The 26,813-nt window shown below is 44.1% G+C and overlaps 2 protein-coding genes across 2 annotated transcripts in view; both read right to left on the reverse strand.

Annotated features, from left to right (window-relative positions):
• Positions 1 to 130: 130 nt before the first annotated feature.
• On the reverse strand, positions 131 to 23,006 carry LOC311357867 (uncharacterized protein; the record flags this gene model as incomplete). Its single annotated transcript, XM_084477888.1, has 14 exons — positions 22,745 to 23,006; positions 22,180 to 22,267; positions 21,872 to 21,979; positions 21,439 to 21,628; positions 21,037 to 21,162; positions 20,559 to 20,682; positions 20,272 to 20,341; positions 19,047 to 19,161; positions 18,568 to 18,685; positions 15,371 to 15,483; positions 14,861 to 15,115; positions 14,208 to 14,240; positions 13,689 to 13,856; positions 131 to 333 (listed from the first exon to the last, which is right to left on the reverse strand). Exons 1-14 carry the CDS (start codon positions 22,996 to 22,998, stop codon positions 131 to 133), a joined length of 1,965 nt encoding a protein of 654 aa, XP_084334014.1. The 5' UTR covers positions 22,999 to 23,006.
• Positions 23,007 to 23,332: 326 nt separating this feature from the next.
• The window catches only part of olfml1 (olfactomedin-like 1), a 4,181-nt gene continuing 700 nt past the window's right edge, over positions 23,333 to 26,813 (reverse strand). The window contains exons 3-8 of the mRNA XM_084476781.1: positions 26,421 to 26,611; positions 25,606 to 25,709; positions 24,977 to 25,162; positions 24,700 to 24,880; positions 24,142 to 24,301; positions 23,333 to 23,639 (exon numbers count right to left, since the gene is read on the reverse strand). Coding sequence (XP_084332907.1) covers positions 23,477 to 23,639; positions 24,142 to 24,301; positions 24,700 to 24,880; positions 24,977 to 25,162; positions 25,606 to 25,709; positions 26,421 to 26,611 — 985 coding nt within the window. The 3' untranslated portion in view covers positions 23,333 to 23,476. The remainder of the gene's footprint in view (positions 23,640 to 24,141; positions 24,302 to 24,699; positions 24,881 to 24,976; positions 25,163 to 25,605; positions 25,710 to 26,420; positions 26,612 to 26,813) is intronic.

Below are 26,813 nucleotides of genomic sequence, written 5' to 3' on the forward strand. Positions count from 1 at the left end.
TTTTATGCTGGCTGATTTGTGACAAACCGTCTAAGGTAAACCATGTTTAATAGCCATACTAATGGCTCTCTCATCTGTGTCAATGAATAAACAGCAGAGTTCCCACACACACACACACACACACTGGTTGTCATGACGCTAAAGAGGAACACACCCGGGCTTTGGTGAGCGAGGCGGAGACACGGCCCTTGTGGTGGAAGGGCCCCGGCACCGGGCTGGTCGGCCGGGTCGGGGTCTTCCGCTCCGCCCTCCACCGGGTGGCCGGGTCCAGAAGACTGCGCTGAGCTAGCCGCATCAGCCGCGTCAACACGCCCTTAGCCCCGCCCACTGCCCCTAAAAAATAAAAAGGGAAAAAAAAGGCTGTTGCGTGACCGACAATACATTTCAGAGCGTCGACATGGGGCAAGTTGAAACGATCGGACTGAATAACAAAACATGCCTTTTGGAACCAACAAAATTGTGTGTGTAACAGACATTAGCACGCAAAGCCTTCAACTGCCTTTGCTTGAAGATGAGCAGTTTACACTAAACAGCTAGAACTCTGCTTGAATTATGAGAAGTTCCCGATAAATGCCTAAATGGTATGGTTTGTTGGTTTGTTGGATGAGGATACGTCATGGACTAACTGGTAAATATAGTGAGCTTATTTGTTTTGGGGGATTTCAGATATCGTTTTGACTTGCCCCATTTCAAGTTCCAATCCAGTACAGGTATACATCAGTGCCACACTTTCAAAAGGTAAGGAACGTAGGCTTACGCTGCCTTCCGACCGAGCTCACCTTTAAGCCTACCTTTTGTCCGGAGTTCATACTAGCAGCTGGGAAGAATGAGGGGCAGAGTGATTGAGGGCATGCATATTGAAAACCTGTTAAAAGACTACCTACTCTTAACTCCTCATTAGACTGAACGTCTTTTGTTTAACTTGACAGCCATAGTTGTTATTTTTATCTAAAGTAACAAAGTGACACAACAAACATGTGATTCTTTCCACCTAGTGACCAGAAGAGGGTGGGGGGTAATATATGTGTACGTGGACAGCGGTACAAGCTGAGGCTTACACTAAAACAATAATCAGCTGCCCTGGGATGAATGAGGATTAAACACATTACTGATAAAAAAGTAGACACAGAGGCACAAAAACCCCAGCTCACTGGCAGCCTGCTTCTTTATACTGTTGTTGGTTCAACAGCCAGCCGCTTGAAAGTCTTGAATTATGGCCGCTGTTAATGGAGTCCATTATTAAATGTTGGATATCAAATCTGAGGAAATGAATCCACAACCCTTGTTCATGTACAAATGACCCTGCGTTGAATAGTTACATTTAACGGATGGTAAACTGGGTATACTGAATTTAAACTGTATCGCTATCTAAACTAGGAATACAGTGTTAACAAAAGTGTCTAATGTATTCAGACGCCAATGCATTTTGTTAAAAAGCGATTAAGTTCTTTACCTATAAGCAATACACCATTCTCGCATTTGGACAAGCAAATAGTGACCATTGGATTAAATTGAAGAGGATTGAAGAGGCAGTATCTTACAGAAGAAGACTGCTACATAGTTTGCCATTCTAGTATAATCTACTGCTCTTTGAAGTGCATATTAGTTGAGCAAAATTATTAGAAAAGTGGTCTTTTTGAATACCCTGTCCTTCAGTGTGTGCACATGCGTTTGTGCAGGTATGTGTGTGTGAGTGCATGCATGTGTGTCGCCGTGAGAGAATGAATCCCTGTGTGACACAAATGAATGTTATCGGTGGCTCACCATATTTACACAGGGGCAGACTAACAAGCTGTGAATACAGTGATGCACTCATCCACCGCTCGCTGTCCTCATGGTTGTGCGCCAGCAAGCACATGATGCACATACCCACATGCACTCTAACACAAACACTATACGGCAGACAATATTGAGACAATATTTAGAGATAGATAACAAGAGAAAGAGAGGAGCTGCATAAACTGGTCTAGACAGGCCATCGCATCAGGACAAACTTTTTTTCACCTTATCTTATCAAAGCTTTAAAAGGTTTGCCTATACATCTGCCTGGTTGGGATTCAATTACATTTGATTTAGTGAAGAGGCAGAAACAAGTCTGTCTTTCTTTCTTTTTTTACAAGTCAAAGAATGCCTTTTCATTGTCCTGAGAAGGGTTCGCTGCCGCGGGCCTGCTGAGAAGTGATTTAGTGGCAATACTCGCCCCCCTCCCCTTCCTTGTACAATGAAGCTTACCTTTTCTTTCTCGACACTCTATTGTAACTATAAGTGCCACTATGTCTTTGCACTGGATTTTGACAGGTATCCAAGCTTAAAAACCCCAAGATGTGGAAGCGTGTGTCACTGGATAGTTTTGATTTAGAACCATCATGAGACAAGCCATTTCTTGTTGCTATTGAAGTCTTACCCGCAGTAAGTGAAGGCAAGTTCGACTTTCAATATAAAATTGGAAAAAGCCCCAAAAGTACTTCAGGACATCATGAAATTCCCCGAAATTCCCATCCGGAATGAATAAAGTGAAATCATCTTTTCATCTCGACAAGAATGTAAGTAACCTGTCAGCAACAACAAGTTTTTTTTAACACATACAATAGTATATAAAATGGGCATAATCAAGTTGTTCAAGCTGACCAGCATGTTTCATCAATTGTGTAATCAAAACCTGAATCTCAAAATGGTATTCCTCCTGCACTTTGTTCAGCGAGATTATCTGGTTTACCTGGAAAAACCTCTTGGTACTATGAAGTAATGCCTGTTGTTTTTAAAAGAACCAACCACAAAACTCAGATGGCAGGCATGGCCCGTCTCTGGTGATATCACTCTAGTCATAACAATGCGGTAATTTAACACTAGTTAGCTAGTTACCAAAATAGAAGACTTTCAAAGACCTGTATTAACTCTAGACCTAACCCTGTCTTACCACAAGCGAATAGGGATAAAGAGAAATACAGAGGGCCAGTGAAAAAGATCCTCCTATATGATAGTAATGGCTAGAAGCGGTGAACTCACCCCTCCCTGACTTCTGTTCCTGCTGGGAAGGGGTTGCGATGTTCTCCTTCTCCTTGTGCTCTTCATCGTTGACCGGATTAAGTAACTGAGCCTGTGGTCCTGCCCGCTCTATTGAAAAAAAGAAATTGCCGTACTTTATTGGAAAGTAACTGAAACCACATCAAGGGCCATTTTACACTCTTGTTTCACCTATATGGACCAAGAATTAAGGATTATATGTGGGTCGTTGGTGGTGGTTAATTGGGCATGTAGTTAATTGGGGAAACACTTAACTGTTTCTTTAAATGCAACATCATATTTCTTCATGCTGGAGAATAGGGGGAGGGGAGCTGGCTGGTTCAGCGGTGTGTGTGGGTGGCCAGAGGGTAGGGGTAATGTTGACATGGAATTTGCACCAGCGTATCGGTGTAGCACATGGTCCCAGAACAAGGCCCTTGTCAAACCGGAAGATTAAATGATATGGTGGGGCGGTTTCCCCCGGTCTCATGCGAGACTAGGCAGATAGCAGTCTGGAGCTATCTCCAATGTTAGAACAACCTATTTTTCCCAGGCACGCCTCACCCTCTTCTATAGCCCCCGGCTGTTTCCCTCTCGCTCCCCTTCTCATTTATCCCATCTCCCAACCTCTCTTGCTCCCTTCACCTTCCTTCTCCCGCCTTCCAATTCATCTCAATCACTGTCAGACGTGTGGGTTAGGAGAGGATCCGTCCAAAGCCAAAAACCCAACATTTAACTGCAGAGACAAGTCAAAACATGTCTCTGGTGGGCTACCAGAAGCCACACCGGGTGATTTATTTTATCTTTTTGTGGGTTTTGCAGAATAAATTACAACAGGCATGAGTAATTAATAAACAGCTTTTCCTAGATGTGGCAGGTTGATCCTAGATTTGATTTAAGTTAAACAGTGTCAAAGCTCACTCATCAGTTTGACGCTTTCACCATAGAACTCCATATTGTATGCATTGTTTGACCTCAACCTCTTTTTTTTAGACTATCCAGGCTTTACCCACAACTGGATGCATTAGAAAACGTACCTTTTGTAAACAAGTTGCTCACTATTACCAGCCAAACTTTCCCATATGGAGAACCAACATAGCGCAGGACATCAACAAAAGGAGCAGTGAAAAATACAAATGTTTTCAAGATGTTCAGACACAGCAGGAAGACACCAGTGGATGTGTCACGCAGGCCTCTGGCCTGGTATCTGCGTGAGTCATGCATGTAATAAGAGGGCCTGTGTGTGTATGAGTCAGTGTTTTTATGGCCTGAAAAGTGTGGCAGGAAGCCATGAAGCTACATGTAGAGATACTGACTTCATCTTTACTGAGAAGTTTGACACTAACTACCTGCTTTAGAAACCGCCACTGCATGCATTTTGGTGTAGAACACATATTTTTGGGAATACGGTTTACAGATTAGGAGTCTCTGAACATGAAACAGAGAATACACTCTGTAAACAGACCTCATAAACAGACCTCTGTAAACAGACCTCACATGTGTGCATTTTGTAGTCAAAACCTGACAGATTTAAAACAACTACAGCAATAAAAACAAGCATCACAGTTGTTGAAAAAAGTCTGGTCTTACAGAAATAGCTCACATTGCCTGGCAACTGACAGCTGTCAGCCAAACAAATAGGTGATCCTAAGATCATCAACACAGGAGTCCAAAATAGATGTTTGCCATACACGACGTATGCCATAATGACAACACTAAGCACCCAAAACAAACAAACAAACACACATGCAGTGCAAGTGTGACGCGTTAATTTGGGGGCTGAGGTTTAAAGCTAAATTTAGCTGAGCCTCAGAACAATAGACACGTATAAGCAGGTGTGAAGAGAACCCTTTCTGTGCCCGTGTCTCATACCAAGAGACAGAGATGGAAAGATACAAGTTAACTTGAAGACAGACTTTCTATTCCTGACCTGACTGTCATTTAAAAGAAAAACACAATTGTAAAAAGTTCCAAGTGGTTCAGGACATCATGAAATTCCCCTGAAATTCCCTTCCAGGATGAATAAAGTGATATAATCTTTTCATCTCAACAAGAATATGAGACAGAGATGGAAAGCTTGAAAACAGAACTTGAAGACATACTTTCTATTCCTGACCACAATCTTTTAAAAAGAGACGCACAGGACAGGTCTGTTATTATTTGATCAACCATTTCAACTGGCCGACAAGATTTTTGCATTTATTTGCACTTAGATGGAGCAAGGAACCATTTTTTAGCAGGTGTTGCTCAGACCAGACAGACGTATATGGACAGAAACAAGCTCATGGCCTTTTTTGCCTTAAGAGACAGGTAGTGAAGGTCAGTGTCTGGTTTGTGTCAGAGATTTAAACTTCACCCTGTCATTATGGAGAGACCTCCTGTTGGCTGTCACAGAACACACACCCACCCACCCACCCACCCACGGACCCAGCAGCACTGATCTCATGCAGGGGTGTCTCTATGACTCAGGGATATAATGAGATGGTCTGAATGACACCGTTTGTGTTGTACAGAGGGTGAACCGCGTGACACGCACGCCCGCACAAACTATCGTTTCAGATGACACTGTGCTCTGCTGATTCCTCAATGTCCAGGTATTAATGCCGATGACACCGAGTTTTCAAGGTTGTGATTTTGTGCATTTGAAGCACTCAGCACTGGGCTTTTGGGGTAGAGGATGGGGCGGGGCAGCGGAACACCTGTAAGAGAGAAGCCGTATCAGCTGCTGTACAAGGCTGCTCTCAGCAGAACCTGCGGCCCGCCGGCTAGATCGCAGACACTAAGCTCAACAGCAGCTCTAAAGTGCTGAGAGATTATGTTCTAAAAGAATGAAACAGGACGGCAAAATGACTGAATGTGCTATGCTTTCAATGCTAAAACGCTGACCCTGGTTTACACAGGTCTTAAAAGGTGTGTGTGTGTGTGTGTGTATGTGTATGTGTATGTGTGTGTGTGTGTGTGTGTGTGTGTGTGTGTGTGTGTGTCGAGAAGAATACAATTCTTCTGGACAGCCTCTGATTAAAAATTGTTTATCAGTGGCTGGGATCATTGTTTTAGAAATGTTTATATAAGAGGGTATTGATGTCAAACGCTGTAATCTTTTATTGAGTCTCCGTCTCCTTGCCTGCAGCAGGCAACCGTGGACAAGGAGACTCTGGCTCCCTCCTTGTTTAGCTTGCTTTCTGCCCACTGTATGGACCTGGCAGCCCTACGTAGCATACCCTACATCCTTCCTGGTGATTAGCGTACGGTCTAACAACACAAAGGGGCCGCTTGGCTGTTTCCATGACACAGCCCGGGCAGAGGGCAGGTGATATAGGCCACAGTGAGAGGGAGAGAGTAAAGGAAAGAGGAAGGAGAGGAAAGGGAGCAAGAAGAGAGAAAGGCAGGAAAAGAGGGGTGGGGTGAGTGAGTGAATAATCGTAGTTGGAGTGTGTAGAGAGCGGCAAGACGTGTGTTTGTATGGGGAGATAACGTGGGCACCTAATCAGTGGTACAACAGATTTGCTGGGCTGTTTGGTTACTGTGTAGAACCACTCACATGCACAGGGACACATGCACCGCATATCCCTTTGGAGACTATTAATACAGAAACTCTTTATTATGTATTATTAATTTGATTATGCTAACCACTCAAACTGAGTTTTTGCATACAGAGTAAGAATATATGATGTTGATCCCATTACCTTTCTGACAAAATGACACTTAATCAACAAATGACTTAATCTGATTCTTAATGTTCATTCACAGGCGAGGGTAGGAGTGGGGAGGGCTGGCAGCAAAGGGGAGTTCACCTGTGTTTTGTTTTGAGTCGAATCCTGTTCATGTTTCACGTTTCTTACAAGGTATACCCTTAATCTGAGAAACCAAGGTTAAACAAACCCTGGCACACATACACAAACATAGCACACAAACACACACACACTCAGACAGGCTGAGGCTGTGGACGTGCAGCGATCTTATCAGTCTCTCCGACATCAAAGATGCTCCTGCTTCAAAGACTTATCTAACTTTGAAGGTGGACAGCTTGACTAGGGGTTACTGCAATGCTGAATGACCTTGCAGGCAAGTCAATAACGTTAGAGTTCCCCAGCACTGAACAAACTGAGAAAACAGCTCACTGAGTCTTATTCTTCCCATTTGATGATTGAAAGGCTGGATCGCGGCCTTACTACAGCAGGATATTCACGCTCTTCTTATCACCTGCACAGAGACACAGGTTCACGTGAGAAAAACATCCGGAGATACATGATGCAGCAGGGTTGACACAGAGGTTGGGTTCCTTCTGAAACTCCTTGAATGGTGACTACGATACACAGAGTGTGTGCCAGCGTGGACCACCCCCCCCCCCACTGCTGCTTTGTGTCAGGAAACTGGAAAACCAAGTGGGAGATGGGCCAGATAAGGAGCAAGTATAACCTATACAACAGAGGAAATATGCATTGAAATGCATTCACTCTTTAACTATGACTCTGTCTGTCTGTCTGTCTGTGTTAGGGAGTTCACCCAGGACTCTGAGATGCTATGAGAGGTGAGAAGTCAGCAGTAGGAGGAAAGACGATAAGAGGTTAAAGAAACTAAGCAAACGGGAGCACTGCACTGCCATGGATAGGGTCAAAGGGCATGTACACACACAGAGGCGCAGGGCCCCTTTTCGCCCCTCACATTTACACAATGACGCACAAGGACACCAACACTAACAAACAAGTGCACAGTAAAAGGATTTCACAATGGAACTTGTCGAGTCAACTGTAGATGGGAAGCAACAATGTTCAGCAGTGAGCTTCACCTAGCAACCGTTCCTAGCATGGTCAGGAGCTTATTTTTCTTGAGCTACAGGAAACTGTATACCAGGCCTATGTGTGAGAACAAATGGAGAAGAAGGAATAACAGCCACTACAAACCCAAAACAGAAGTGTTGTTTTGTGGCTGTATAGTAGTAAACCATGAAGAATGGGCATGGTAGAATCCACTGGGATCCACAGTATGACCAGGGGTGAAGGAAAGGTTTCATGAAACCTGGGTAACCTTGAGCGAAATTGTGAGCAGAGAACATTGTGGTTCACACAAGTTATGGGGCAGACTGACAAGTGAGTGCAATCAGCATAATTATCTGATCTTCACTAGGCTGATTACATCAAAGATTGTAACGATTCATAATCCTGTCATCACAGACAAAGTGAACACACACACACACACACACACACACACACACACACACACACACACACACACACACACACACACACACACACACACACACACACACACACACACACCCCCCCCCCCCATCCCCCCCCTCTCTGTCTGGCGTTCAGGAGGGCCCAAACTTAGCAGCACAATCAGGCTCGGTCATAATAGCTTAGCTTAGGATTCAAACCTAATCCCCCGCATTTGGTCTCATTAATCAGGTCCTTGGCAGCAGCCTCATCACCCCGTCATTGTATGTGCCCGTTGTCTGCATTACATGGGCATGTTTGTGTTGTCTATTACTTTAAGACACAGATTTTGCAACAAACATAGGCCATATTCTGATATTAATGGTAGTTTGTGGAAAACAAACCAACAATATAACTTTTACAGTAACAACCCACATATACAGGATGACCTTCTAGGGAACAAGGGAAGGGCAAGGGAAGAAGGAGGATGGAGGGAGGTCGAGGGGGATGGGAAGGAAGGAAGGATGGAAGGAGTGCAACAAGAATGAAGTATGAATGGTCAAGAGGAAGCAGATTAATGAAGGAAAACTAAGGAAAAGAAAAAGGGCAAAGAGGTGAGCAAAGCCAGTAGGGCAAAGCAGATTGAACCCTAACACATGGGAATACATGTGGAGGGAAGTAGTGGAGGGAGGAAGGGAGAGAACAGAGAGGTGGAAAGAAAGAAAGAGTAGTAGTAGGAAAAGGAGTAGGAGAAGAGTGTGAGGGAACCCGGTCCAGTTTGCCCATAGCCCCTTTATTCACCACCTACAAGTTAATGGGCCTTAAGGCATACTGCAAGGTCAAAGTTCAGCCCCAGAGGGGGCAAAGGTCCAACAGGGATTCTAGTCTATGAGCAGTAAGCCTTAAGGAGGGGCTTGATCAGAAAAAGAAAAAGAGTTCCAAAAGGAAATGTTTGGCAAAGAAGAAAGGACCTCAAAATAAGCACTTCTTGACTAAGCACTGTGATTAGCCCTGTCAAAACTAGTGACGTACAATCTAAAAATGGATCCTGGGCCCTCTAATTTCAGCTCTTTAAAATATTTTATAATAATTTCTCTGTCATTGATACTGATGACAAAACACAGCGAACAAGGTTCTTTCTCTGCCATCACCCTGTCAAACAATGAGCATGTATATAATTACTTAAAGGTGGTAAACTGTGTATAGTTGCATTCCTTCATGGTTTGGTCAAAGAGGTTGTACAGCAAATATATGTATAATAATAACAACAAAATGGAAACTTATGGAACTGTTCAGTTTTTAGGTAATATTGGAGAAACTACCTAGCCAGTATGGCTGTAATCAACCAAAGAAAAAATCAGCCTAATTAGGCACTGGCTGCGAACAGAAAGTCGTGTTTAATTAACTGCTTAAGGGAAAGCAACAATTCTGTTCTCCCCAGATGGTTCTCCAAGATCCACCGTTACAGCGGTGGGTCGTGGTCCTCTGAGCAAAGCAGCAGTGAATTAAATCCAGAATTGCAACCTCATTTTATATTTCTCCACTTTCTTTCTTTTCTTTTGTTAAACAAGACAAGGCAGAAGTAACCATCAAGCCCATTTTTATAGTTTGCTAAAATATGTGGGCCATCCACTTTTTGTTCTCTTTCTACTATAAATTGATACTGCGCATACAAGTTCCAGAATCCCTTTTACTCAAGGGAGATGAACCAAAAGCTTAGCTTGTACTTGGGTGGAAAGCAGACCATAAGACCCACACTGTGACCAGGCCTGGTCCCACAGATAGTCAAGCATTTGCTAGAAGAATATCTTTGTTTCACTCAGTGAAAATATAAAATCGGTGGATACCTGCACAGAGACTCTTGTGGTCTATTTTTAAAAAGGTGTTAAAAATCAGTTAAAAGTCTGGCTGTTTTAAAAGGAAAGGACAACTTGTTTGAGTTACACGGGCCACACAACCCTCTTAGGAGGATTTGTATTCCTAGTTTCAGACGAGGGCAGAAGGACACCCTGGGTCTCAGAGAATACACTTAGCCAGGGGGAAGACCACTCAGGCCAGGAGACTTAATGGGTGGAAGCAGGGGTGGGAGGCAGGGCCCTCCGGAGACCAAATCTTACTAGAAAGCAAGGGGTCATATGCGGGCTAAGTGCTCAAGGCTAGCCCGGCTTATCCAGGTTAGAAAGGTGGCATTCCTCTTGGACTAAGAGACTCTCTTTGGCCTCTGCTGTGGCCCTCAGAGCACAACGACTAGAAGAAACATGACCTAGCCATACGTCCAGCGGCTCTGCATCCTGTATGATGGAGGGTATAACCAATCTCTGAACTAAAAAGCAAAGGAAATAAATCACTTTGCTACCTTGATTGGTGTTATCATTGGCCCCATACCAGCGTACTGTCCTGCTTGTTGATAAGATAAGGAAATACAGCTTTGTATCGCATAAGATAAGCAGCATTGGAAAAGTGCAGCAAACATAACGTCATAAAGGTGACTCACTAAACACGCACACACATTATCTACGTCAGAACAAGAAGCTTAACATCATTCTTATATGCTCTTCGACAGAGTGCCATCTCCACCTGATTCTTTCTAGACTTAACATGGTTGATTATTATTAGTATTTTTCTTTTTTACTCTGCCTATATCCTCTGACTTAATATCTGTAACTATGAACTCCCACCAAACATATCCAGAAGCCCTTGCTGAAACGGAAAGGATCAGGCTGAATGTTGTGAAACTGGAAATACTGCCGAGGACATCAGTGACTTCATCAGTGACCTATACACCAGCCGAACTGAACACTGGAGTCAAGTACTGTGGTAATGTTGGAGCGATTTAGAGGAAAGCCAACATCTTGTCTGGACATAAAAGTTAAATAAATGTCTCTCTGTCTCTAGGGGACACAGAGCCTACAATAACAGATTTTTTCTGTGTCAATCTTTGTAAGTGGGTATTTATACATGTGTGTTGCCCATAGGTCCTGGCCTATCCTGACACTCCATCACCTCACATTTTAACCTTGCTTGGAGCCACAAGACCTTCTCATCCACTTCACCTTTAAACCCAAACCCACCCTCAAAGTAGTCTCTAAAGGATTAACAACCAACACTGATTACTGGAAATACAAACAGTGTTTCTTAAAAAGGGAATAGTGCAAAAGAATCACCAAGCTTGCTCTGTACCTGGCTTACTACTGTTCAGGATGACCTTATTTAGATGAAAAGGTTTAAATGTGTATGCCTTCTTCACATATATTCCTTCAATCACACACACACACACACCCTGTGCAGCCTAGCAAAACCACCAGACGACAGATGGGCTGAGGTCAATAATGCAGAGAGAGAGAGAGAGAGAGAACGAGAGAGAGAGAGAGAGAGAGAGAGACCCACTCTTGAAATAATAATAAAAATAAGAAACAATTGTTGTGAGGAAATACATTCTGCAGTGCTGAAATCACAGGTACAAAAAACACTGCTATGCAAGCACAGCAGACAGTAATACATCACACAAGAGGTTGCACAGGGACAGGGAGCCGGCTGTATGCTGAGTCACTTCACTGGGTCCTGGCAGCCAGCAAGACAACACAACCCGGTACCACAGAGGCCCGCTGAGGAGGAACAGGACACCGGCATCTGCTACCAGTGGCCAGAAACAGAAGAAGGGAGAAGAAAGGCTGGGGGAGGGGGTGAGACATAGGGGGCAAGGACATGGAGAAGAACAAAGACACAGAAGGCCAAAGGTAGGAGGGATGGGTGGGTGGCCGGGGGGAGCAGGAGGGGGTTGGTGAAAACACACAAAAATTGAGGCCAGGGCATATTTCAAAGAAAAGAAGTGGCCGTTAAAGAGGGGCAGAGCTACCGCTCTGAGGAAGAGAGACCGGTAGATTAATTGCAGGAGGGGTCAAATTGATAAAATGTAACGGAGAGGTGAGAAAGGTAAGGTGAAAGAAGAGGACTGAAAAGATGAAAGGAAGAAGAGGGCTTTAGAGAGAGAGACTGGAGAAATAAAGGAAGAGAGAGAGACTAGAGGAACACAGGAAGAGGGCTGTAGAGCAAGACTAGATAAATAAAGATAGAAGAGGGCTTTAGAGCGACCACAGGAATAAAAAGGTTTGGAGGAAGCAGCAGTCTAAACCAGAAGATGCGAGCACCCATACCTAAACCTGAGTAAGCATACACCTGTTCCCCTGCCCCAAAACTCACAACAACTTCACCTAACTGGAACACGACCAGGCTTTCCTTACTGCCATTCCTTCTTGCTTTTAGAAAATATTATTCTGGCTGATTTCAGTTGGTTAAGTTCAGGAAGACAACATTTTGCCATAAGCGTGGTGTAAACATTTACAAAAAAAGTGTAAACTATTTAAAGCAGCCAGCATCAAATGGAACAAGACAAGCCAGTGAGCCCACTGTTTCAGATGGAATTCAAAATGTGATTAAAAAAAATCTGTCTTGAGCTGAGAGTTCTAGGAAATAGGTGGGCGTGTTATCCCCATGGTTACGACCCACGGCAACTTTATGATACTTTTTAAATTCACGTCGTTATGTAACTTATGAACATTATAATAAGCAATGTTGTATATGAAATCCGCCACACCATAGCGTTACACTATAAGTGCCTGGGAAGCATAACACTTACTCGGATGTGGACATTAAATAAACTGCTGCTCAGAGCTTCACCATCCTCACACAGCACAGCATTATACTATAGGTGTCCGGAAAGCCTTACCCTTGGACACGAGTATTAAATACATTTCTATTGAGATGGAGCTTCACAATCCACACGCACTGTCTGTGGCGTTATACTATGTGTCCTGGAAGCAAAATTTTTTCACAGACCACAACCACTCCCCAGACAGAGCTCCACACGTCCACACAAACCACTCCGCCCGTGCCCCTTGGTCGTGACATCAGACTACCTCAGAAAAGGTAGTCTGACGTCACAACCAAGGGGCAGAAGAGAGACAGGAAGAGACGTCACGAACAGAACACCACCTGCGTTTACAGTAGAGTGGAACATTCAGATAGTTTAAAACAAAACAAACAGAAAGTGGTTTTGAGTTCACTGGCTCTTTAATATTGTAATTAAAGTGAATATAGGAATAATAAGTGTCCTCACAGTTAATATCTCTTTTTAGAACTACAACATATATCGGGTGTTATTTTACTTTGATTAAAATAGTACTCCAGGAATTATCTCGACCATCTGCTCCAGTTAAATTAGTCACCTTTTTTTTTTTTCAAAACAGGCTTTTAATTGCAAAGCAGAGGTGACATTAAGACTTTGTCTTGGCAACAAATGGACCAAAGGAAATCCTGATGGGGCTTAAATGATGATTGATTGCGTTTGCTCTCCGAACGTTGGAGACTGCTGTGTTAATCATAAGCCACTCAAGTGACATTGCACCTTAGACGACAGCGCTAATATACTAGCGGCAGGTGCCGACCAAGAGTTATTGAGAAAGTCCCCAAAACCACTCATGGCTATTTTAACATTGAAACATTTTTGGGATGTGTCAAATGTTTAACCTAGCGGGACGTTCGAGAAAGATAGAGCAGGGGAAGGTCTGGGGACAGAGAAGGCTTGGGAGACAGAGAAGTACTGGGGAACAGAGAAGGCCTGGGGGAACAGAGAAGGCCTGAGAGACAGAGAAGGTCTGGGGGACAGCGAAGACCTGAGAGACAGAGACAGAGGTTCTGGGGGACAGAGAAGGCCTGGGAGACAGGAGACCTGGGTGGGCTGAGAGCGAAAGAGAGCGAGAACACAAGAAAAAAGCCACAGAGAGAGCAGAGAGAGTGAGAAATATAAAGCCAGAGAGAGCAGAAAGACAGAGTGAGAAATATAAAGCCAGACAGAACAGAAAGAGAGAGTGAGAAATATAAAGCCAGACAGAGTGAGCAGACAGACAGAGAGAGAGAGTGAAGTGTGTGTGTGTGGGGGGGGGGGTGGTTGTAGAAGACGAGAGAGAGAGAAGGGGTTTGGAGAGCAAGCAAGAAAGAGACAGAGTGATGGGGGTCATTGGAGTGAATCAGCTCCTTTCTCTCTACCTGCCGAGCCGGGGGCTAGACTGTCTGACAGACCTGCAAATAAGGATGAGTCATCCTGACTGGCACACATGCGCACACATGTATACACCCACACACACACAATGCAAGTGCAATGGATTTAACACCACACACTGGTCTGCTGTTTAAGTGAGAGGGATACAATTCTACAGGACAATGACTAAATCTCCTTTTAGAAAGAGCAACTGACTCTTGGCTGTCGTCTCTATTCCTCCACTGGGGCCCTATATGCACAGATGCATGCACACATTTAAATAAATTAATACAAATACAAACAGCCCTGTGACTCATCTTTGTTGCCTGGGAATCTGTCACACTCTCACTCACACACACACACACACACACACACACACACACACACACACACACACACACACACACACACACTTGAAGATGATCCACGACCGACTCTCTTTAAAAATAAGCATATTTTATCTATTTATGGATGTTGCAAAAGTATGGCAAGGTACCATTTCAAGTCGCTGTGAAAATACAGCAGTGATTTGTGTACTGCGATGACCTTTGACAACTGAAACATAAAAATGCAGACAAGAAATATAAGAATGCAAATAGATCTAATAAATAAGCTACAAAAAAAAGAAGAAAAAAAGGGGCCCCTTTTGTGTAAACCGAACCGATGGGCCTGTAATCGTAGAAGTGGGCAGCACACTGGGCCACAAGCATGTGTGCCAGCGAGCAGGGCCTGAATGAGGGAACAAGGAGAGAGACAGAGGCCGACTGTGCTCCTCCTTTGTCTAGGAAGCCTGGAGACGAAGACGCCATGTCGTCCTCCCGGAGGTCCAGGCCCAGTGGCAGGGGAGGAAGAAGGGGGTGGAGGGTAGGGGGGCTCAACAACAAATTAACAACAACCAGGCCCAGTGTGATGGAAACTACCGGGTTAAGTGCTTGAGGTTGGACTTGAGTTACCGGTGTTTGATGCTGAGCCGTCTCGGGTGTCGCCCTCTGCCCGTACCCCCTCTGTACACCGAGTACCCACTGTGTTCACTGAGTACAAACGTGTGTGTGTGTGTGTGTGTGTGTGTATGTGTATGTGTATGTGTGTGTGTGTGTGTGTGTGCGTGCGATTGAGAGAGTGTGTGTGAGCGATTGAGAGAGTGTGTGTGAGTGTGCGTGCATACACGTACCAGTAGTAGGTCCATGCAGTGTGTCGTCCAGCACGAGGCTGCTCATGCACTTTATTTCCCAGTCTTGGACCTCTGTGCTCCATAGGGCTGGCACCAAAACAGAGTACTGGGCACTGCCGGGTGGGAGAAAGACAGAGAGACAGAGAAAATAAGCAAGGAAACACAGAGAGAGAGAAAGAAGGAAACATCCCCGATCACAGGTGGAGGTTGGAGAAGGGAGTACTGCACTTGAGTTTATACTGTGGGCTCTGTGGGAAAGTTTGAATTCGGGAGGCATGGGTGTGCCCACAGCAGACGAGCAGGGGAGGAACAGATGATGATTAAAATCCATGATGTGTAACGAGGATAGCTTACACGCTTGAGCTGTTCCGTCTAGTGGATTGTGACAAACTGCATCCCACGGAAATTGAGATGGATGTTCGAGGCGGGTGATCGAGCACATGGAGAGCCAGAGAAAAGAGAGGGCGCCATCACACAGCAGGGACTTTGGGAAAGAGGAAGGGATGTCCGGAACCCTTTAGGATGGATCCGTTTCCGTTTAGGACATGAAATGACATCTGTCAGTCCACGTCAAGTGAATTGTATAAGCAGTCTGAGGCAGGAAAGTGGGGAGCCACAGAAGTAACTGCATCATTTTGTGTTGTGAACAACAGGAGTGTGTGAGAATGTTCAGATCAATAAAACCGCGACGCTCGGCATCCGTACAAGTCTGCCCTAGTAGTCGTGTTTAACACAAAACAAAAGGACAGCAAGAAGAGGAGAAGAGGACCTGGCTGTGTCAGATCAGAGTAAACAAATAATATGTCAAACCATCCTGCAGAATAACACTGTCAGTGGGGATGAATAGATGAAGAAGGCCAGGCAGTGGGGGGAAGGAGAAAAGGACTAAGCAAAGGGGAGATCAGTGCAGGGAGTTGTGCTGCTATGCATGTATTGCCAGAGGACCATGTAGTTTGTTTCTTTACAAGAGATTCTGCCTTTCCACTGCAGAAATGTTTCTGACACATTTTATGCTGTATCTGTATGTGTTAATGTGCTTATTGTGTGTCTTCTTGCGTTTTAAGACTAATCAAAAATAAAAAGCAGACCCACAGCGATTTAGCAATGAGCATACTATACATACAAAATAAAATACATGCTTACTTGTTCTATTTGACATACTTGTTCTATTTGACATATTTGACATATTTGACTGATCGGAGATGAGGGGGAATGTAGATAGATAGACAGGAACGATACATCTCTTTTATAGGTTTCCAAAAGAGACTGAGGTGGGGGAGAATCTTTCTTTCTTTGGTTGTAGTTCGTAGTCAGAGGGTTGGGGTTATTGTTGTAGCCCAAGGCATGTAGATGACAGCTGATTGACTGCTTGAATAAAGAAAGGGCTGTGCTGGATGAATAAGCTGTCTTAACCAATCATTAATCAGAACAGGAGAGACTTCACAAACTCGCACCATGAGCAAAGACGCTCAAAGAGACAGAAAAAAGTTTTTACTCCTTCACCTTAAGACCTCTGGCACCGCACCCGCTGACCTAACAACATACAACCCTACCTAGCTGCCATCCCTTTGGGTCTGGGCCTTCCTCAGCCGAATCTTCCCACTGTAAAGTGATCAGGCCCATCGAGGCTGGGAAACCACTTAGCCACGTTGACTCATGACCAGGCCATGGTAGCGGTGCCAAGGCCAGGCGGCCAGGATGTGAAGGAGCTCAGATAGCAGCTCCTTGGCAACCGCCCACATGGGTGATGGCTTTGCCGCACCAACAAGCACAGCAACACAACAGTCCGTCTCATCACAGGGTTTACAACTGCATTAACTTAGATTAATGCAGCGTGGAAAGTACCTTTACAAGGTGCATGATACAGTTGTTCCAAGAAGTGCTCTACTCTTTAAGGTCAGTCGATTTGTTAATTGTCTAATCTTCCTGAATCCATGCTGAGGGAAGCTGTCTGCATCTTGTCTTCTCATAAAAGGCTGAAGCTCCTTCCCAGAATGCTTTGAGATTTTAGCTCTTTTACCAAGTCTTAACTGGAACAATGAACTCAAACCCATCCACCCACACCTGAATCAACTCAGGAAACTTCTTTTAAATCGATTTAATCTGTGGACATAAAATCACGAACATTGTTTGGACAAACTGATGCGTGACAAAGTACAGGTATAAAGGATAAGGGAGCATAATCTCAAGATCTGGTCTAGTGGTAGAGGTCTAGAGGTAGAAATGGATTTGTTTCTCATTTGATTACCATTTATTAACTACGTGCTAAACAAGGTTCGTCCTTCTCAACCCAAAGTTTTAACTTAGCATTACGTGTCTATCACGATGGCGCGAAGGTGTCAAGCGACCAAACACCTGACTGGTCCTGATCCAAGGCACACAAACTTGAGGGGCCACCTACTCCATCTGCAGTAGATGGTGTATCTACTACACCTACTCCACCTGCTCTACCTACTCCATCGCCAGTAGATGGTGTGTAACTACTACACCAGCTCCTACACCTACTCCACCTGCACAACCTACTCCATCTGTCCCACACTCGCTTCACACCGTATGCGTGCCAAATTAAAAAGCCCTTGGCAGGAGATTAGAAGTTAAAACAAATATGATAAAGGGGACTATAATAAGCAACGGTGACCGGGCCGTCACGGACGCACTTGCCGTACGCACAAACCCGGTGACCCCGTGGGGTTGCCATAACAACAGCTCCATGACAACCAAACATGTCCGGGGGCATGTGACGTTTATATTCAACACATTGAGGAGTGGGAGGACAGTGGGGGGTCCGACTGCCAGCTCAATGGGAGCCGCCACTGAGGAAACACCAGCTTAGCATAAAAGGATGCTTAATCCAAACATGGACGAGAAGCAAATCACAACCACAGCGATACAATGAGACTTCTCCTTCTTCTGGGAAAACGCTTGATGTCCCAAACATGTCTCGTCTGGGAAGGCTGATGAGCCGATTGATATTCATGAGCTGCCTGGAGTTCTATTGAAGGAGCGACAAAAACGTTTGACTTGTTTTGCAAGGAAGTGGGATGCACATTCCCAAAAAGGATTTGTTTTTGTGTAAACACACAAAAACAACACACACAAAAAAAAGTGTCTTACGCTACACTATTAGTTATTCAGAGTATTGCATGATTTAAATAATGGGCAAATTCCATTCAATAGAGTCAATATGCGTTACCCACATGTTGACAGGCACTCGGAGGAGCAGTGGCAGCACGGCGGTCTCATCATTCAGACCCAGCAGAAGAGGCTCCAGGAGGTCCATGATGGCCAGAGAGGTCTGAAACACCACACACACACCTGGACGGACACACACACACACACACACACACACACACACACACACACACACACACACATACACACACACACACACATACACACACAGCTTCTCCTCAAGATGGGTGCTGTAGTCCAAAGCCAGATCGTGAATATCACTCCTTATTTGTTGACCGAACTACCATAGAAATATAATCATAGTTACTGTAGAACTGAGCTCAAATGTAGCGGGCTGTATTTTTTTTCTGCTTGCTTCGTAATCAATTTTGGCCGTGTACATTCTGAAGAATTATAGCCGTGTCGTCTAGACACAGCCAAGTGCTATGGGCATCACACTACATTAAACACAATGCTTTATGCTCTGCATTGAGTGTTGGTCTACCATTGAGCATGATGAGGTCCCACACGGCCAGCACAGAGTCCCAGCAGGGCAGAGAGGTAAAGAGGGTCAGCAGCCAGGGCATGATGAAATGCACAGAGGACACCCCCATGGACTCCTGGATCACAGTACAATAGAGAAGGCCTTCAGACAGTGTTCTACTTTTGCATGGGATTTGGGTTACTTGCCCATCCCAATTATTATACATTTAGTAACTAAGCAGGTCATTTAGCAGGAGCGACTGAACAATCACAGCATTCAAACAATATTTGTTTGTTATCGTTATTAGTAGAAGTCAATGCATCAAAACAACAAAAGGGAGATTTTGCCATTCCATTGCTTTGTATATGTCCCTTTTGCATTAATCATAATTCCTCCGCAGAAAATTTAGGATTTTTTTTTTTTAACATTTACAGCTTCATTAAAACTTACCATTAGAAAAAAACTAAAGTTAATACCAAAAGACAGCCAGCAACCACTTGTCCAACCAAATGTCTCAAACATTGGTTTTGCCTATTTGAGTGTGTGTATGTGTGTCTTTTTAGTGATCTGTGTATAGATACCCACTCATAGACTTAGTGAAAAAGCTTCCCCCCCCCCCCCCCCAATTGCTGTCTCGTCGTGAGGCACTACACCGTTCAACACATTCAAGCAGCACAAATGATGGGAGATGAGTGAGTAGAGATGAGTGTGTGAATAGACTAGAGTGAGTACACATACACCAGCATGTGTGTGTGTGTGTGTGTGTGTGTGTGTGTGTGTGTGTGTTTTACAGTGGAACCACACTGAAGACACAATTGTTTGGTGGCTGGGTAGAAAGGTAGAGGTTGTTTCTATGCGAGTAATAGAGTAGATGACAGCAGAAACGGGGCCCATCTGATGATAGATGCCTCAGGGTGGGCCCCTAAGGGTGGATGAACTTCTCGTCACTTGGTTATAACGGGCAGAAGAGCACTCAAAGGCCTGTGAAGTCCCCCTTAGATACATCTACCTGAAATTCCTCAATATTATTAATTAATTTCACACCAGGATACACAGATTAAATGTTGGAGTAACTGCTTTGTTGACTTGAGTCTATTATGCCATCACTGCATTTTTGACTTAATGCCCTTCCCAGATAAACTGTATGTGTAACAAACACACAGTGGATACCTTTAGCTTATGAAGTCATACATTTCAACAATTAACAAAGCTGGTCAGACATTTAGCCACCTGGAATTCTACTTACCAAGTGCTGTGAAAGCTGTGGCTTCCTATGCTTTAGGAAATAATGAATCACCTTCACTTGATGCTGGACCCTTATTGGACAAAGTACAAGATGGTCGGTATTAGTCTTGGGCAGCTGCCAATCACATTTTACATTACCTTATCCATTACACAAATCACCTTAAATGCATGCAAATAACCAGTGGCTATTTATAATGTTGACTTTTGAGCTCATCATGCGTTCTACGATCAGGCATGTCTAATTCTGTCTGCTGTTGTTTTGGCAATGGAGCTTAAGGCCAGCCTTACTCTGTGAGGTTGAGGTCAAACAGCTGGGCCAGGTATTTGGGCTTATCCAGCAGAACCACCAGGGCCCAGAAGGCTTCTTCCTCTCCCAACTGCATCAGCAGCACTGCAGCTAGGTAGGACATCCCTGGAGGGGAAATACAACACACGCACAGATGCTCAGTGACATATTTTGTATAACGTCAACAATGGATGGTGTGGAAGTATGGTTACAGCACCCCCCCCCCACCCAGATTTATATTTAAAAAAAAAAAGAATTTGGTTTACTGCACATGAGCCATTGCAGTGCAATGGCTCATGTTAATCCCCATTGTTACTGATTTGTCTAATATAGCCCTCTGCTGGTCTCTAGTGGTTAAGGTTTAAACTGCAGCTCAACATGAGCTGTGATTCACTGAGATTTACGCAGATACATATAAACTTCTGTGTACCCACTCATAGATTGAATAAAATATGGATAAGCTAAAATCTGATTTTCCACCTTGGCTGTATCCGATCTTCGGGTTGTACTTGGCATAGGCGATGAGGACCCTGAAGAGTTTGGCCTGACCCTCGATGGCCTCAGGACTGTCCCCCATCAGGGAGCGGTGGGACGGAAACGAACGCTCTGGGGAAAAATCAAAATTTCAGATCCTATTGAATACACTGGGCCTCATATTGTAGGATTGAAATTGGACATTTTGCAACTCAATTGTTTGAGCATCTCTCTTGTACCCACCCTTTCATCCTTGAAACCATGCAAACACAAACATATAAACAAGTGTGTACACACACACACACACACACACACACACACACACACACACACACACACACACACACACACACACACACACACACACACACACACACACACACACACACACACAGTCCCTCCACTCACGCAGATCAAGAGCGATCTGTCGAAAGAGCGTGACGTCATCCCTGGAGTAGCCTGGGTGCATACTGGAAGCCGGCTGATCGGTTGATCCAAGGTCATTCTGGGTGTCGCTTAGCGTAGCTATGGCAGAGAGGATACCATACTCACTGACCCCCAGATCCACCAGGGGCCCCCGCACCTCTGACAAGCAGCTCTGTGAGAAGGATGTTTTATTTTTGTCATGTTATTGTGTAAAAGATTTGGTTTGTTTCTTCCAGACTACATTTATATAATTTACATCTTTTTCAAAGTGAAATCACACTTTATAAAAATGATCATTGACTTTCATAACACACACTCTTGATACAAGTAAGCAACATAACAACATACATGTTTACATATACAATAAAATGTATACAAACCATAAACAGGAAAATGTTTTTTGACGAAAATGTACCTGGTAGTTAAAGTCACTGGTTTCTCTCTGGCTGTCAATGCTGAGCAGACACTTCCACACCCGACCTCGTAAACTAGGAGGAATACCCATCCTGATATACCGTTCTATCTGGAACACATGCACAGGAACAGCTTGAAAAGTGTTGTGAAATACACAACAGATATTTAAAATAAACTCTAAAATAAATTACATCACACAATGATGTAATTTAAATGATGTAATTTAAAGGATGCGAGCTAACTTGACATTGACTTACTAATTAGGTTAAGTAAAAAGGCAAAGTGAGTCATTAATAGTCAGCCCCTCACCTGACTTCTGCAGATGAAACTGCCGCACTTCCAGTAGCTAAGAAGCTCACACAGTTCCTTGGCCCTGACTGGGCTCATCTGGGGGTAGCTGAGAAAAGACCACGCCAAATTGAAATCCAATACAATACCAAGACAATCAAACATTGTACTACATTGTAATACATGCAGAAACAACGCACTGATTGTATGCAAATAATTGACCCCTGAAGTATTTTTTCACAACTCGTAACGTTAGTCAATGAATATAACAGAGAGCGGAGCAATTGACGAAAAGGAAAACGTAATCCTCAGAAATTATACATAGACTATAAATAAAGTGGATGCGATGTTCTAGTTCGGTCAATTTAAAGAGACCGTTTATTTTCTATTTCCTAGTGACTTTGGCCAGCGAATGAAAAGTGATGGTCTTTTATGTATTCGTTTGAAACCGTTAGTATATTAACGTTAGGCAACTGAAACGAAATCAATAAACCACTGTTGTTGGCCATTAAACCAATCATAGAGTACGAGTGCACTACAGAGAGGAGGTCATAAAAACAGAGCAGAATGGACTATAATCCCGCACCTGTAATCGTGACATCGATGATAGAGCTTTTGGTCCTTTCTTTTAGTTAGGGCAAAACCGAATTCGTCAAAACACCGATTCTCACTGCGTCGTTTCGTTATAATAGAGCTTCTCCTGCTGCCGTTAGTGCTGCTTCTCCTCCTCATTGTAGCGTTCAATAATTGGCCACTTTCAAGTATGAATGTATGGACAATTGCTAAACGGATAAACGCTTGGTCGCTACTTTTGTCCACGCGAGCTACTCCTGTCAACATTCAAACATGCCGCGCCTCCTTCCTGACGTCATAGTCAACCGAAAAGGGGCGGGATTGACCGACACATCTGTCACCGCTAGGGATGTGACCGCAGGAATTGGTCACCAGCATGAATGAGCTAATCAATTTTGGCGCTTGGTCAGCGTTTATAATGATTACGAATGTTTAGCGGATGATTTCAAGGCGGCGAAATGCTATTCCCATAAATACATAACCAATAACACGTAACCTATAAAATAGAAATATACATGAGAGATATAAAATGACATCCAAAAGCGATGAAGAACTTTATTGAGGTGAAGGTAACATAATATGCCAGCAGAGTGAAGTGGAGAATAAGTAGGCCTATTGGTGTCTTCTACAGAGACATAGTTCAAGGCAATTCTTGAATTTCTCCTGGTAGAATAACATGTTCTTCGAAATCAATGCTAGAAGTAGTAATACACAGAATGGTTGTGTAGCACACGTATCAATGAGACTATTCGGTGCCAAATGAGACTTGGTTCTTCTTCTGTGTTTCAACCTTGTATATGGTCTGGTAGCCGTCATCCCAGGCATACAGCTGCTTATCTTGAGGGTGGTAGTAGAGACTTGTGTGGCTGGTGTAGCGCTTGGGGAAGAACAGTACAGGACTCTCCTCACTGCAACACACATCGGCTCAACATCTCAATGTGTGGCTTGTTTGATGATTTATTTATTATCACATTATATAAACAATGACGTATATTGAGAAACACATGTACAGCATAGTATGGATAGCTGTGAAAGATGTGCTGCAATATAAGCCTACATGGATATAAATGTATGAGTTAGTTGCATAATCCTGAGGTGTGTGTGTGTGTGTGTGTGTGTGTGTGTGTGTGTGTGTGTGTGTGTGTGTGTGTGTGTGTGTGTGCAACTTGTTATGTGAATCTGCCAGTGTAAAAATAAAGCCAAACGGAGGACTTTAAAACCATTCTAATCTAGTATGATAGTATACCATTCGTTGTTGTTTAATTGTAAAGGTTTGATGATGAAAAGATGGAGGTAGAGTTGAATTGCTGTTACCCTTTTTGAGCTTTTATCAACACACTTTGTTGAGAAATACAATACAAATAGAAACTGATCCAGACACAACAGAGCTGGATCACCACCTGAACCCACCTGTGGATGGTGTCGTGGATGTCGTACAGGCACTGCACACTGGAGCGCCCGCCGTACCGTGTGTTGTACACCACGTAGAGGGTCCCGCACATCAGGAAGGCCCCCTCAGCCCCCCGGCTCCGGCACAGCGTGTCCCAGGTGTGCTCCAGTGCCAGGGTGGCTGAGCACGGACACACAGGAGGAGAGGTAGGGGGTCATTTGTGTTATACAATCGCTCTCTTTTTCACCCATTCATCCTCTCTCTCTCTCTCTCTCTCTCTCTCTCTCTCTCTCTTGTTAACTTCCTAACTTTCTCTCTTCATAACTTGTTGTGTGTGTGTGTGTGTGTGTCTCTCTCTCTTTTGTTATTGTAAATCTCTAGCTTGCTCTAACTCTTGCTCAACAAATTGTCTTGCTCTCTCTCTCCCCATCATTCTCTCTCTCTCACTCACTTTCTCTTCTCTCTCGTTTATACATTCTCTCTCTATCTGTCTGTTTCTCAGTCTTTTTCTCTCACATAGTTACACACACATACACACAGACACTCCATTGCACTTCTGGCTGTAACGGAGTGTGTACCCGGGTCCAGCTTGGTGATGACAAGGTTCCCAGCGTAGTCTGGGTCTGCATGGATGATCCAGAGACCCAGCTCATCCACGGCCATGTCCAGGTAGGTGTTGGGGTTCAGACTGTAGGCCGGTAGACGGCCGGCCCCTGGTAGCAGCATGGTGTCTGCGTGTGTGCCGTTGGGCAAGCGCACCTGGTCAGTGGTGGACACACCAACACACATTATTACAGAATGAAGGGTGGTTACCGTGGGGGGCAGTCATGGGGTTTAGGTTTATATGTCACTCACCTTCACTATCTGATTCGGGGTGTCTGCCTTGTGGTAGTAGAGGAATCCTTTGTAGACCACTTGACCGGACCCCTGCCAATGGGAGGGCAACTTCACCACCTTGGGGCGGGTGCTACCCTCGGTGAAGCTCTTCACCGACACGTACTCCAGGACGGTGTCGTTTCTCAGACCGCTGAGGAAGTACACCTGGGGGAACCCGTTTGGGTTCATACCCGCCATGTCAAACGGGGGTTGAACCAAACATAACTCTATTAAGTATTGTATTGTATTTTTGTACGTCCTGGCACTTAAAAATAGTACTTAGCATTGTGTAGCACATTATTCTAGCTATCTTTGTTGTATACAGAAAATGGGTTAACCTAGCAATTGTAAGTGCTTGGCACTTGTGAACATCTTTACTGTACCGACAGCGATATATTCTTGTTGTCTCTTTCTTCTGACAAATGTACTTATTTTAAGTTGCTTTGAAAAAAAGAGTCTGCTAAATGTCCTAAATGTTAATTAAGCTATGATTGCAATTCTTACACCCCCCCCCCCAAAAAAAATTGAAACAATACAAAAACTAATTAAAAGTGTAAAGAAAACATTTCAAACTGTGCCATTCTACAATATCATTTTAAAGGGTGGACCTTGGAGGAACCTGGGGTAGGGTCCTTGAACCAGGATCCATGGGTGTCTCCCGCCTTCTTCACAATCTTCAGGGACTTGACCGCACTCAAGGCAGTGCTGCAGTCTGGAGCCGCAGACAAAAACAATAGAAGATATCCGTTCCTATTTGAAGTGTAATGATCCATGACTGCAGAATAACAAGTGCATGCCCATACAATGTTTTTACTGATGTGATCACCAGTTAACAGGAAAGATTAAATTAAAGGATAGTTTCAGGATTTTTCCATCGACTCCACTTTCCCATCATTTTGACGAGAGCAGTATTGAGCAGGAGCACTTCAGCCAATGGCACTTTTAATAATAATCTGAATCAGTGGAAAAAAATAAGCACTTTAAGAGGACCTACATGAATGGGTGCTTTTAGCCCTCAGGGTTACATCCCAGCTAGGCATTGCAGCCTGTTTCACGGCTGTAATGGCTGAAGTGCTCTCGCTCAATACTGGACCAATTTCAAAAATTGTATGCACTTAGACAGAAAATGTACAAGTTCAAGTTAAGTACAAGTTCGAGTACAAATTAAAAAATCCTGAAGCTATCTTTTCACACTTGAAGCAGTGAACCACAACCACATTGTTAATTTGATTGTTTGTCGTGTTGTTATTCCCCTCTCTTCTAACTCTTTGTACTGTCTATCAGAACCAGCTCCACTTATACACAATACAAAAATACACACTCTCACCACACACACACACACACACACACACATGCACACACACACACACACACACACACACACACACACACACACACACCCATGCGCACACATCCTATATACCATTGTTCAGTTTGAGTTTGGCTTTCTTCTTGAGCTGCTCCAGCTCTGCATCCATCACCTGCTGCTCCAGCAGGGCCTCCTCTATCTCGATGTTCTGCGGAGCGGGGATCTTGTTCTCCAGGTACTCCAGCTCCCCTTCCACGCGGTCCACCCGCGACGACATGCTCTCCATCTGGGTCCGCACGTCTGACCTGACGAACACGTGAAGATGTGGGATTTCTCTCTTTCAGTTGACTTGGGTTGAACTGATTGAATTGTTTCATTTCTGTTTTTGTTTTTGTTTTGTTTTTTATTTTGTTTTTTGGTTTCATGTTATTCGCTTCTCTGGAAGTGTTGCATTCTTGTTGGTTAGTTCTTAAGCCGTTTATTTCTGTCTCTGGTATATTAGCCAGC

Source organism: Micromesistius poutassou, assembly GCF_964030765.1.
Source record: "Micromesistius poutassou genome assembly, chromosome: 13".
In the NCBI taxonomy this organism is placed as follows: domain Eukaryota; kingdom Metazoa; phylum Chordata; class Actinopteri; order Gadiformes; family Gadidae; genus Micromesistius; species Micromesistius poutassou.